The 14,923-nt window shown below is 37.0% G+C and overlaps 1 protein-coding gene across 9 annotated transcripts in view; it reads left to right on the forward strand.

The window, feature by feature from the left end:
* The window catches only part of POLK (DNA polymerase kappa), a 38,040-nt gene extending 24,107 nt beyond the window's left edge, over positions 1–13,933 (forward strand). For all 9 annotated transcript variants that reach the window (XM_020804037.3, XM_078384524.1, XM_072992657.2 and 6 more), the window contains 7 exons: positions 2,181–2,347; positions 3,585–3,617; positions 5,123–5,216; positions 7,769–7,940; positions 9,340–10,206; positions 12,475–12,526; positions 12,633–13,933. In XM_020804037.3, the coding sequence (XP_020659696.3) occupies positions 2,181–2,347; positions 3,585–3,617; positions 5,123–5,216; positions 7,769–7,940; positions 9,340–10,206; positions 12,475–12,526; positions 12,633–12,717 (1,470 nt within the window). In that variant the 3' untranslated portion in view covers positions 12,718–13,933. The remainder of the gene's footprint in view (positions 1–2,180; positions 2,348–3,584; positions 3,618–5,122; positions 5,217–7,768; positions 7,941–9,339; positions 10,207–12,474; positions 12,527–12,632) is intronic.
* Positions 13,934–14,923: the final 990 nt, after the last annotated feature.

Below are 14,923 nucleotides of genomic sequence, written 5' to 3' on the forward strand. Positions count from 1 at the left end.
AGTGGTGCCTCGCTTAACGGGCGCCCTGTTTAACGACGAATCCGCATAGCGATAAAGATTTTGCGATTGCTTTTGCGATCGCTTTGCGATTTTTCCCCATACGCCCCATTTTCGCGCAGCTGATCGGCGGGGCTTTGGGATGATGGGGGGAAAGCGCTGATCAGCTGGGTGAAAATGCCAGCTTTGGGATGATGGGGGGAAGGGCTTCCCCCCATCATCCCGAAGCCCCGCCGATCAGCTGGGCAAAAATGCCGGCGGGGGCTTTGGGAGGACCGCGGGGGAGCCCTCCCCCGCGGTCCTCCCAAAGGCCCCATTTTCGCACAGCTGATCGGCGGTTCCAAAATGGCCGCCTGCTGTGTTGCCTTGCTTTAGAGGCAGCGAAAATGGCTGCCCCTATGGAGGATTTTCGCATAAGGTGAGTTTTTAAGCCCATAGGAACACATTAAATGCGTTCCTATGGGCTTTTTTATTTCGCATAGCGACGAATCCGGATAGCGACGATTTTTCTGGAACGGATTATCGTTGCTATGCGGGGCACCACTGTAATTTTATCTGTAAGTTGTATACTCACTCTCTTGAGTACTTGAATCAAGCGACCTGATTCAGTCTCTTACTATCTTGTGATTTTTATAGTGTTTATTGTTTTCTGGACTTGGACTTTTCAAGAATTTTTTTTAGAGTTTTCCTAATAGATGCTGTAAAAATGGGAGGAATGGAGAATAAAACAAATATTGGTGGTAGCTGTGTTGGTACCTTAGGGGACAAGATCCAAAATGTCAGTGCTGTAAATACATTTAATAGTACATGCCAGAAAGTTTTCTAGCATTGGCAGAACTTTGTAGGAGAAATTTGTCTTCCTTAAGGTAATGCTATCAAATTTATAGTTTTCTAATAAATAGCCATGTTAATCTGTGCAAGAAAAAAACAAAACAAAAAACCCAAGTGTCATAACATTTTTGTCTCTTAGTTTTTCTTTTGTTTGCCTAATATACTACCAGATTTGGATTCTTATAGTGCACTAATCAAAGTAACTTCCAGCTTGATAATAATAATTTGTTCAGTAACACTACATGCAAAAAGGATCTTAGAGTTGTAGATCCCAATATGAGCCAAAAATGTTAAATGGTTGCAAATGTTATTTTAGGCTTCATTAAAAGAAGTATAGTTGAAAATCCCATGAAATACTGGTTCCCACCCATTGAGCTCTGTTAAGCCTCATCTTGAGGTCCAACTAGTTTCCAGTTTTGGACACGACATTTTAAGAATGATGTCAACAAACTGGAACAAGTTCAGATAAGAGCAGAATGAATGATATAGGGACTGGAAATAAGCCCTATGAGAAAAGACCAAACAAAGTGGGCATGTTTAGCACTGTGGAAAGAAGAGTGAGGGGGAAGTATGATAGCTGGTTGGTTGGTTCTGGCTGGACGGGCTTTTAGACTACTGTACCTGACTTAGTAAAACGCTACTTGGAGCAGTTTACATACTTAAGCAAACATACAAAGAGTAAAGTAATAAAAAACCAAAATACCTAATTTCACATATTTGAAAGCTTGAGAACACATCCTGCCCCTCCTCTCTGTGACGATCATCCCAGACTGCAGGATATATAATTATGGGCTCAAGTTACAGAAAGCCAGGTTTTGGTTGAATATCAGGAAAAACTTCCTAAATGTTAGAGTAGTATGACAACGGAACCAGTTACCTCGGAAGGTGATGTGTGCTCCAACAGTGAAGGCATTTGTATAATGCCTTTTTACTTCAAAACCTTAAACACGGTAAATTTGGAGGTGTAAATGAGATTGGTAAGTGTTGTTGTTTAGTCATTAAGTCGTGTCCAAGTACACTCTTGGTAAGTGTACTTACTATCAAAAGTATACTTGTTTTACAAGATATTCCCTGAGTTTCATCCAGTGAGGTTTTTCTGCCAGTGGATATTGTTAGTAGATATTGTCAGTAGGTGAAATTCACTGATCCCTGCAGCCCTCATGTGCTCCAAATATTAAGTTGCCTTCTGGAGCAGATACATATGTGAGTTCAGAGGGCTTTAAGGTACAGGAGGGAGGGGGGAAACTCTTGATGTGCAGGTAGAAATTTGCCAACCTCATTCTGGATTTAGCTTTCTGTTTCAAGGCTTGGTATATTAAATCTCCTTCAGGTGTACATTAACTCTTCTTCAGGTGCCCGGCATAGGAAAAGTAACAGAGAAAATGCTCAAAGCTTTGGGAATTGTGACTTGCACAGATCTTTACAAGCAGAGGGCACTGATTTATCTTCTTTTCTCTGAAACATCATGGCGCAATTTCTTGGAAATCTCTCTTGGTTTGGGTTCAACACATCTGGAGAGGTATTTTCTGTTAAAATAATTTTATGGACTTCTGTGTGTTTTATTAGCATGCTACATTTTGTATAAAAGGTACAAATGTTTTCTCTCTGCTGCATCAAGTATATGTTTCAAGGATGTATCATTAATTCCTACTGTCAGCAGGATTCTAGAGGCTCAGGCAGAGATTGATATCTCTGTTTCCAATGTCATTAAATACAGAAATTGACACACACACACAGAGAGAAAGAACATTTTACTGTTCAAGTTCTAATAATCAGTCAGATGTGTTCTCTTGTAAGAGCACATTGAATCTAAAAACATATAAAGCACTTTGTGGAAAGTTAACGAGTAACAGGTTTTATTTGACATAAGGTTTTGTGGACTCCAGCCCTCTTGTTCAGATGCATGATTTATAGCTTCAGTTGGCACGTTTTTATCCTCTGCCTTGTGTGATTGAAAGTCTAAAACTCAACAAAGACTGACTCCCAGCACTGAAAAATGCAGCCTGCTAAAAGGTCAACAAATTCTACCCAGCCACAAGGACTGGTGATCACTGCACACAAAAGAATAGCTAACAAAACCCATCAATCACAGTGACAGATCATCTCCCCCCTTATCACAACAATACACCCATAATAAAAAACACCCTGATCACCATAATCACCAATTTCCTGAAAAGGACAAAAAGCTGATCCCACAACTACAAATACTCAACTATTCCACACACTACACCAGAACACAGCATTCTAACTCCTGTCCTCCGAAGATGCCGGCCACAGAGACTGGTGAAACATTAGGAAGAAAAACCTCCAGAACATGGCCAAACAGCTCGAATAGCCTACAACAACCAAGTGTGCTGGAGTTCAGGAAAGCTCATGTCAAATAAAACTTGCTACTCTTTAATATTTTGTTGCTTTTGTATCAGCAGATTCACCTCTTTGTGAAGACTTCTGAAAGATTTTGTAAGTTTACAGAAATTTTCACAAAGATAGTATGTTTGTTAATTTGAGTTACTAGTGTTTTTATCTCTTTAATATAATATTCATTTGTGGTGATTAAATTTCCTTTCTTTTGTATTTCTTGCTTTGTGTCTTTGAAACAGTTAATAAATATTAAGGTTTTGTTCATTGGGTATAGACTATTGAAATGTAATTCTTTTTTTACTCAGTCCTTGTCTATATGAGTAGACCTTTGGTCTAGATGGGCGGGATAGAAATCCAATAAATAAACAAGTTCATACTTTGTTTTCTTTTTAAAGGGATGGAGAAAGAAAAAGTATGAGTACTGAAAGGTATGCATTCACATCTGTTATCAAAGTGAATCATCTTATTACTTCAATTTGCTTAAATAAAGATATTGTAAAGGTTTTACTGGTATTGCAAACAGGAAAACAGTACAACACTGGTATATGCGCATCAAATAAATTTGTGAGATGCACTGTGGACTGTAAGAAGTTTATAGTAGTTGCTTACCACTAGCTTTGTAAATTGTAGATATAACTGATGTTCCCATAAGGAACTAGCTTCAGTGTCTTAAGGAAAAATATTTCTGTGCTCTTTAAAAATAAAAAATTCATTTTAGCATAATTGGGCCATTAGCTGTTGGAGATTTAGGCATATTTTCCAGGATAATAGCAATTAAAAGAAAAAAAATCTCATGACTGTTAAAAGAAATCATAGTAAATAAAAGAGCTTAATACATTTTAAGCTGCATCCAGAATGTATTTCATGAGAAAGGAAATATGTCCTCCATCCACAGGAGTCTTCGGATCCAGCAGAACACAGTACACATTTTTATGTGATCCTTTCTTCCCTCTGGCATGCTGTAAGAGTTCATTACCTTGAGAAGGGGGTTTTCCCTTTACTTCTACATCTAGCCCGGCAACACATGACTCCTGACCATGGATTGTACCAACAGGATTTATTATAGGTGCATCTAGGGAACTTTCAACAGTGACAGGAATACATAACTTCTCTTCCTCACACAACGTTGTGAGGAAGCGGTTAACTTCTGATTTCTGAAATGAGTTCCAAACATTACAGTCCAACAGTTCGAAACCTTTCTCCAAGGAGAAGTCCATTAATGTGGCATCTTGTGGAACCAACACTATGAAAGCTTGTAATTCTTCCAAAAAAAATTGCAAAACAGTCATGGCATATGCAGCATAGCCCTGCCAACAGGAGTCTGGCTGTTGACAGCTTTCTTTTGTAAATCCTATACAGTGGTGCCTCGCAAGATGAGCGCCCCGTTTAACGACGAAATCACATCACAACTAACTTTTTGCAATCGCAAAAGCGATCGCTTTACGATGTTTTAAATGGGTTTTTTCGCTTTGCGATGATCGGTTCCCTGCTTCGGGAACCAATTCTCACAAAACGACGATTTTCAGGCAGCTGATCGGCGGTTTCAAAATGGCTGCCAGGTAGAAAAAAAATGGCTCCCCGCTCTTTTCTGGGACAGATTCCTCGCTGCACAGGTAGCAAAAATGGTCGCGCTATGGAGGATCTTCACTGGACGGATCGGGTTTTAATGTGTTTCTATGGGCTTTTTTATTTCGCATTATGACGTTTTCGTTCTACAGCGATTTTGCTGGAACGAATTAACATCGTAATGCGAGGCACCACTGCAATAAAATTGTAACTTAGTTTTTACAGATTTTTCCTGCATAGCTTAAATTTCTGATCTATATTTTATTATGAAAATGTTAATACAAAAAAATTATCTTTATGATGTTTGAGGAAGATGTATTATAATTTACTGCAACAACAATTTTGTTGATTTCTTTTTGGCATATAGGACATTTAATGAAATAAGTGCAACAGAACAGTACACATTGTGTAAAGAACTGTGCAGTGACCTTGCTCAGGATTTGAAAAAGGAAGGACTGAAAGTAGGTAGTTCTGACATGAAATGTAGTATTTTTAATATTATAAGCACTTAGGCCTTCTGTATCCTTTGACATACTGCACCTTTCAAAGACAATGTATAAGTAGTATATAACAATAAAATAAAACACCTTCAAGCAATAAACATAATACAATGAATAAAAAGGATGCAATGCAGATGAGATATCTAAGGGAAACTAGAAGGAGTGTGAGCAAACTAGTAAGTTTTCAGTAAGCATCCAGAACACATGACCAGTCATGCTTCCTGTTTAACAGTCTTACAAATCACAAGTGCTCTGATGGAGAAATCTTGCTTTTGGTTCACTGATTGTATTCAACCAAGGGCACACAAGCATGATCTCTTCAGTGTACATTGATGCTCCTGCAGCTCTTTAAAGAGGAAGTTGGTGTTTTATATAAGTTGATCACAGTTCAAGGCTTGTTAAGACCATACAGTTTTTTTCTTTTTCAATTCTGAATTATGATGACTGTTTTCAGAGTTTTCTGGGTAAAGAGTACTCAGAAGTGGTTTACTATTCCTTTCTTCTGTGGGCATCCTGGGACTTTGCAGCTTGCCCAAGGCCACACAGGATGGTTCTTCTGGGATGCTGAGTGGAAAACTTAACTCCCAGCCTCTGCCACCAGTTACCAAACTCACTGAGCTCTCCAGCCAGCTATTCAAGCATTATTTTTTTATCTGTACTCACTATGTATAGACAAGAGTGCTGTTGCCCTGACCCTCTCTTTCCTGAATTTCATTACCTTCCTTCATGTAGAGAGTGAAAAGTCTGTGAAGAGGGAGCACACTATTTTCAGAACCACAGCAGCTCTCTTTATGAACCAGGACTCTGATTTTTCAATGTTCTAACTCACATGAAAATTGTTTTGGGCACTGGGGCTTGAGGGAAACAGAAAGGATGGTGGGATGGAGCTAGAATGCTGTCCTCTGTGCGTGGTGAGTAAGTACAAGTAATTAATGCCTGAACAGATCTTATAATGCTGGCTCTGAAGCTGCTATCATTTATACATTACTGACGTAACAGCCAAAATACTTTTGCTTCCAAGGGCTTCCTAGGATGAAGGGGATCCCTAGGATCTCTGGTATCTGCTAGGGAGGGGAATGGAAAACTTTTAATTTTCCCAAGACAGCCACATCATGGCTGCAATTGATGACTTCAGCAGAACTCCACAGTGCAATGTATGCCAACAGGATTCTAGCCAATATGTTTCACTGAACTCAGTGGGATATACTTTCAAATCAGTAGCAGAATTTCCATTGCGTAGTTTTGTAAGTTGTACTAAGACCTGGGGACTACTCAGTTACAGAGTTGTCTTTCCAAGAATTATTTTCAACTTAACATCCCTTATTCAGGCCACCACTTCATCTAGTCATAATTTCAGTACATGCTGATTCAGAAGTAACAGAGAAATAGAGCTCATCTCATCTATGTACTGGTTACACCATGTCCCAAATTGTCTAGTGCCTTCATATATACGTTAAATAACACTAGGGACCTAACAGTAATTGGGCTACTGCAAGACAGCTGTCAGAATCCTATGAGGATTTTCCTCAGGGATAAATGAAATTGTGTACTCTGCAGCAATGAATTGCAGCTAATTGACGATGCTAGTCCCATGTGCCATGCAACCAGCAACATTTTAATTAGCTGCAATTTGTTGCAGTGACTAACATGATTTCATTTACTCTGAAGCAAACTTCCATTGGGATTCTTTCAACTAGCTCTAATATCCAACTTGTGAAGACAGTCCAGGATGGTGTCACAACCATTGCTGCCACAGCAAGACTGAATAAGAGCAATGCATTAGGAATTTTCCTTATTGACAGTCAAACTGTTCATCAACATATTTTTAGAAAGGTGGTATGGTAGCTTTGTAGTTACATTCTTGTGTTGTTACAGTGCATCTGACTCAAAGATTCTCCCTCAGTTCAATTCATACCATCACTTAACTTTGTTCAGCAACAAAACTACTTCTTTAGCACCATATTGCTTATGAGAAATAGTAATGCAAAGATCTCAAACTGGTGTCAAGCTGCTTAGTAATTTTTAAGTTAAAAGGAAAACTTTGAACTATAAATAGAATATAACAGTAGATGAATTGCTATATTACTACAATATGCTTATTGTTTTGCCTCATCTTCTTGTCTCTTTTTCCTCTTCCCATGTTGATTAAAACAAGTCACCACAGTCCAAACTTCCTACACTTATTTAGTTTCTACATTTATATTTGTCCTTTCCATTAAAAATGTCAAAAGTAGCTCACAGTAATAAAGTCTACAAAAGAAAAGAGCCAATAAACATAACGCAAGACACAATTGATACTTTATGTAAAGTAGCAATAGCTTGTGACTACTTTTCCTCATTTGTTTCTTCTTCCATCACTATGTAACAATAGATGAAAGAATGTTTTAAATTAACTTTGTGGATAATGTTTTGTGTGGCTTGCAGGTGTGCAGATATCGTAAATAATGGAATCATATTCTATTGTGATACTTTGGATAACGCTGCTATATAAATGGGTTATTTGTTTTAAATAGGCTAGAACTGTAACTTTAAAGTTGAAGAATGTAAACTTTGAGGTAAAGACAAGAGCTACTACCATAATATCTGCAGTTTCCACTGAAGAAGAAATATTTGCTGTTGCTAAAGATTTGCTTAGATTGGAAATGGAGAGTGTGGCCCCACAGCCTTTACGCCTACGATTGATGGGTAAATACTGGTCTGTTATAGAATATTTTTACTTGTTTCTGCTCTGTTTTTAAAATTTTAAATGTAAATTTATGTGCTGGAAAGTTCTTATAATCAATATAGTTTTAATATTAATTCATGGAATATTTTTACTAAAATATAAAAATCCTGAGCTGTTTTCTTCAAAAACAGTTGCACCTTATTTCCAGTCACTTAGGTTTTTACAGGTGATTTAGTGACTTGTTAGGTATGAGCAATTACTGCCCAATCGGTTGGATCCAGAGTTAAGTATGTGCAACTTTGCTGAAAGTAGACCTGTACTCTTTCTCTCAGTGTCCTCCACTCCAAATGCTATAGAAAATATCAGGTGACCCAATTCTGTGCAATAAACTGGAAGCAGAGAGCTGAGAGGGAAGAACCAGTCCATCCAAAGTAGGTGGAAGCACCTTCCATGATTCCTTCCTGCTCTATTCACCAAATTCCCCTGACTGACTGTAGAACTTGTGGAGGAGGGACATAGGAATGCCATTTTCCATTACACCAACCTGTTACCGTGTTTCCCTGAAAAGAAGACAGGTTCTTATAGTAAATTTTGCTCCAAAAACACATTATGGCTTATTTTCAGGGGATATTTAATTTTTTTCATGTACAACCATCTACATTTATTCAAATACAGTCATGTCTTCTTCTGGTTGCTGTACAATGGTGGAGGGTGGGGTTTCACTTAAATAGGGCTTATTTTTGGGGTAGGGCTTATATTACGAGCATCCTGAAAAATCGTACTAGGACTTATTTTCAGTTTAGGTCTTATTTTCAGGAAAACAGGGTACATGCATCTACATCTGGGAACTATAATGTGTGTAAAGGGAATGTAGAGATGCCACTGAAATCCTGCAGGGAGAATTAACAAAAATGTTCAATGAAGATTATTTATTTGTTGTTTGTCCCTCTTAATCACAGTACTTTGTGACCATATATAAATACTGTACAATAAAATTTCACTTCTTTCAAGAATACTATTGTTACCTTTCATAACTGAAATTGTTCGCAGGCTGATAGTCCTGTTCATTTACCAATTAACTGGTGTCTCTTTGTCCATTATCTGTATTTACCTGGCCATGTATATATAAATATGATAGTCATATAGGGTTTTTTTTTATGTCTGAGGAAGCGGACTTGGTCCACAAAAGCTCCCATTAAAATATAGCAGTTAGTCTTTAAGGTATCATAGTGCTTTTGTTGTTTGGGGTTTGGGGTTGTTTGTGGTTTGTTGTTGTTTGTTCTTGGTCTGTGTGTGTATTGTCTGATATACTTGCATAGACTAACAGGTCTACTGTTTCAATAACTTGTTTTTGCTGGTTTTGATTTTTTTTAAAAAATATTGTTATTTAACTTTATGTGGCTTGTTTGTCATATACAGGTGTACGAGTATCAGGTTTTCTAAATGAAGAAGAAAAGAAATATCAACAAAAGAGCATTGTTAATTTCTTAGAGCCAGGAAAACAAGCCAGTGCTTCTAGGTTCTTCTCCAGAAAATCTGTTGATGAAAATCTTCCAAAAGCATCGGAAAGTTTTTTCAATAAAAAGCGAGCTATAAGCCAGCAAGCCAGCCAAGGGCTTTCTTTAAATGAATCTTCGAAGAAGCTGAATGTACAAGATACAACATCAGTGACGTTTGTTGAGCAAGCAAAGGATAATGAATGTCAGACCTTCATTTGTCCAGCTTGCTTTAAGGAACACCAGGGTAGCACTTTAGAGGCATTTAATCAGCATATTGACAAGTGCCTTGCTGGAATATTAGAAAAAGATGATGGAAAAATGACTAATATCAATATACCATGGGAGAATGCAACTGAAGAGTCTGTAGAGAGGGGGAACAAAGAATGTAAACAAAATAATGCAAACAAGCCAGGGATTGAAGTGCAGTCAGGTTATGCAGTTGATCATGTTGTGAATAGTAGCATGGATATTGTCCCTAAGCTGCAAGATGATGCACACAATAATAAAAATGGACATAATATTTCTAGTGATTCTGTATTTGGTATGCATGAAAAACAGGATTTTTCTTCTAAACCCTTATTAGTAAAAGAAAGAGAATATACTGAAGAGCCTAGTTGTACAGACACCAACTCATCATGTTCTGACAGTTTTGAAAGCAAGACTTTAGTTTGTCCTGTTTGCAATTTAGAACAAAAAACAAAGGACCTTGCATTATTTAACAGGCACGTGGATGTTTGTTTAAACAAAGGCATTATCAAAGAGTTGACAGAAGGTTCAAAAACTGTAGGTAAGTAGTTTTTATTAAAATAGTTGTTACTTTCTTAAAGGCATTTTTTAAATAAATTGGAACTGTAAGTGCATAAAGTGAGTGGATCTATATGAGGCCTCAGCAAAGGAGTTTTTGTGTTTCCATCTTATGAAGAAACAGGCTTAATTTTTTTTTCAGAAAAAAAATCACAAATGTTAATGAACTGGGATATGAACATTAATACGACATTATATGGAGGTTCTAGGATTGATTCTTCCTCTCTAAGCAGATTTCCTAGATTAGCAAATCATGTGTACAGTGGTGCCCTGCTTGACGTTTACCCCGCTCCACGACGAAATCACTTCACGATGAGGTTTTTGCAATCTCTATTGCAATCGCAAAACGATGATTCAAAGGGGGAAATCCATTCTATGACGATCGGTTCCCTGCTTCGGGAACCGATTCTTGGCATTACGACGATCAAAAACAGCTGATCGTCGGGTTTCAGAATGGCTGCCCGCTGTTTTCCGGACCTATTTCTGGAAGACAGCAACGGAAAATGGCTTCCCCTATGGAGGATCTTCGCTGGACGATGAAGTATTTCGCCCATTGGAACACATTGAACCGGTTTTCAATGCATTTCAGTGGGTTTTTTTCTTTCGCTTGACAATATCGCTTAACAGTGATTTTAACAGAACGGATTGTCGTCAAGTGGGGCAACACTGTAGTTCTTTGCATGCTTCCTCTTAGCTATCTCAAAACAACTCTACTTGAACTTTCTTATGCTCAGAAGGTTCCACACTTAAGTTTGTGGTCGAGGACCTCTTGCCTTATCTGGATCCTTAGTGTGTATGTTTATTCTGCTGTCAATAAATAAAATAGTACTGGTTTATCTTGGAAAATATAACCTGACCAGAACATCACATTTAATTTTATGATCTTTTTAATACACTGAGTATCAACTATACCATGAAGACTGACATAAGAAATAGATGAGAATATATTTAACAATATAAAGCTCTCTGGGCACAATAAATAATCCAACAATACACAAAGTATTTATTTAGAAAATAATTTTGTAAATGTGAAGTAGTAGTGAAAAAAACTTTTACTATAGGTTGTTTTTTAAATGTAAGATATACAGCATAACTATTCAGGATTTTTATTTTGTATAGTAAAGAAAGAGATTTCAACTGTCTTTCAAAGTACAGAGAAATCTCCATGGCAGTAGTCATCTTAGTACTGTATGTTGCAACAAAAACAGCAGAATCTTGTGGCATCTTAAAGACTAACGAGTTTGATTCAACATGTTTTTGTGAATTGCAGTTTATTTCAAATGCAATGTTGATGAAATGGAGGGTAACTCATAAATAATGTCAAACAAAACTTGTTAGATTTTAAGTTACAACAAGACTACTCACCCATAGTAATGCAACTGCTCAGAGTAATGCTTCGGTACTAATGGGATTGGTATACAATTTTAAATAATAACTAATATTTTTTATGAAAAATAAATCATTTATTATAAACATTGTCTTAAATAATGTGTAGATTTAAAGTTCCTTCATTTTATATATTGGAGATTGGGGAGGGTATGAATGTGCTTGTTCTGAATTTTCCTTTTGTGTTCTGAATGTGCTTGTTCTGCTGCCTGCTCAGCTGACCTTCATGGTAGAACTGATTGTGACAGCTCAGATGCCTTAGAATGCTTTGCTTCCACTGAGACCTGGGCCCAGTGGGCAAGGGACTTATGAAATGGACAGAATTCCCCTCTTGTCCCTGAAACTATTTTTAGGGCTATATCACAGCCATTTGCCTCCTTTGTCATTTATTTGAGAAATGTGAGGACAGAAGACAGGTTCTTGAAAAGCACCAACCAAGTTTCTTGTTATCTAATCTTTGTCATTCAACACTGTATGTTCTTCAGTCCTTCACCAGCCATCAGAAGAATGATAAAACAGAAATGGATTCTCTATGGTCATTCAGGTGTTTCTGGACTGCAGATCTGATGAACCCTAGGCAGAATAGTTGGTGAAGGATAGTGGAAGCCTAACAATATCTGGGCCAGATGCTCCCTATATGAGTTTAAAGAGTGGCAGTGAATTAAGAAGTGATTTGAAAAGTTGTAGAGAAGAAGCTTGGGGAAAAGCTAGCTGGAAGAGGGTGAAATGATGGAATGAACAGTGGAAATTAAAGCAATAGAGTTCCTCATTTAAGGTATTTTAGTTCCCACTTGTTAGACATAATTACTGCGGAATAAATTCCAGTTTTCAGTTAAAATACTAAACATCCCACATTTTTCTTCAGGACCCTTCAACAGAGGGCAAAATAAAGCAAACTCCACAGTAGGATCAAAACGGTAAGCTCTTTGTATGCTAAGTAATGCTTTTGAGTGGCACAATCAACCATTCTATTACTATAGCTGTTTAATTTCATTAGTCACATGTTTTTTTTTTCCATTTCAGGTCTGCAACAATGGCTCCCCAGTCAACATCCAAAAAACCCAAATCAACTAATTTGAAGTGTACTATAGAAACATTTTTCAAATGAATATAATATATTTTAAGGATAATTTGAGCATTTTGACAGCAGTGTGTTTGAATAGAAAATGTATTGCTCAGGCTGTATTCGTTGTGTATACCTCTTATAGATAATTTTGCACTATTGAAACTAATAGTTCACTCTCAGACATGTTACTGTTGCCTTACATTATATTTGATAGTCTGATATAATGAAGGATAATGTCTTTAAAAGTCAGCAGCTCTCAGTGTATTTTAGTGTTGATGATTTTCATTAATCTTATGTATGAAAGAAAAGTGGGCTTTCACTTGGTAATGAACAGATGTATCTGATAAACCAGATGTTATTAAATACAAGCTTTTGAAGACATGGGCAATAAGGCCAAGATTTTAGACTTTACTCATATGCTGTTATGCTGAATGAAAATATACTATGATTGCACATTTAGCATCTAAATTCAAACATTTTGAATCTGATCTATACACAGTCATGCACACACGCAGACTCAGTAGACAAAAATTTAATAATTGTTAATTTAAACAGGAGATCTGCAATCTTTCTGCACATGGCAAGAATTTCCTTTACCATACAGATTAGACTGAATTAATACAAAACAGTTAAATTAGCTGTCTGATAGTTGTGTGCATCAAATATAGGTGAGCTGAGATTATTTTATATTTGAATATAAAAATACAGCTATTTTGGTCTTGTTCATGTTTTTAAGAGCTTGCCACTTGGAAAACATTGCCTGTGTGATTTTGTAGAAAACTATTTTCAGTACAGTTGTTGAAAAACAATATCTGCCCTCCCAGAACAACTGACTTCACTTCTTGCTGAATTAAACCTATTGAGCATTGTGACTAAACAGATTGTGTGCAATAGATCAAACGTGAAGAAAATAGAGTAGGAAACTGTATCATGCAATAAAGCCATACAAATACTCAGATAATCTCATAGTAATAGAATGAATTGCACTTAGCTCTTAAATGAAGATATTTTCTCAATTGCATTTTAAAGGGATATGCACATGGTTTAGATTGTTTATAAATATTATATCTATTTGTGTATATAGAGATCATGTCTTCTGCATTTTAAAATTAATTTTATTCTTAATATATTCATTATAGGTATTTAAAACAATTTTATAAAGTTCAATTTCTTTAATTGTAAACTCAGAGTAATATGAAATAGTTGGAAATTTTGTAAAACATTTGTATATTATTAAAACATCACATCATTTTTAAAATACGTACTTATTTCACCTTCATTGAGTCTGTATAGACAGTGTGTGCCATGCTCTTAACAGCCTAATCTTGTGGGATAAGTTCAGTTATTGTGGTTGAAAACTACTCTGAAATTATTATCTATGGGCAAAGATAAGAGCTTTGCATTCCCCTTGCAACAATATAACCATTGTAGATGATAAGCTGGATAGATAGTTCAGTGCGTTAGGAATCTGGCTGCAGTGCTAGAGGTTGGGAGTCCGATTCTCCACTGTGCCTCCTGGAAGAAGACCCAGCCTGTGTAACCACTGCCAAGCTTTGTCTAGATGGGCGGGGTATAAGTCTAAATAAAGTAAAAGTAAAGTAAAATAAAGGGTGCTCCCAGAAGAAAGAGTGGTGGGTCACTTTTGAGTACTCTCAGAAAATCCTAGAAAAGATTTCCATAAATCAGAATTGACTTGCTGGCATATAGGCTTTCGCCATGTGTGAGACTTGATCACTTTCGCCATGTGTGAGACTTTCGCCATGTGTGAGAAAGCCCATGTGACTTGCTGGCCCATGGGCTTTCTCACACATATGGTGAAAAGCACACATGGGCTTTTCACTATATGTGTGAGAATAAAAGGGTTAAATCTCGAAAGGAGTACGTATTCTATTCCAGCTCTGTGTGAAGTGGAGAAACTAAATAGGCTGCTAAAGCAGGGATGCATCCCTGTTCTGTGCCCTGCATACATGTGCTGTAGTCTGCTAAAGGAGGGCTAGACCTTCCTGTCCCTTCTCTGTAAGCTCAATGACTTATAAAGGTTTGCAGTGACTTTTTGTGGGCTTATACTGCTAATTGCATAGATGTTTCAGATAATCGAGCCCCAGCATTGGTTATAATTTTCCCTCAGATTCATGTTCTTAGAACCCATTTCCCTGATTCTCTTAACTACTACAGTATTTCTGTGCAAAATATTAATGAATGACTATTTAAGGCAAGGTCTAATATCCTTACATAATTGATCTCCCCA

The sequence above is a fragment of the Pogona vitticeps genome, chromosome 2, assembly GCF_051106095.1.
Source record: "Pogona vitticeps strain Pit_001003342236 chromosome 2, PviZW2.1, whole genome shotgun sequence".
Lineage (NCBI taxonomy): Eukaryota > Metazoa > Chordata > Lepidosauria > Squamata > Agamidae > Pogona > Pogona vitticeps.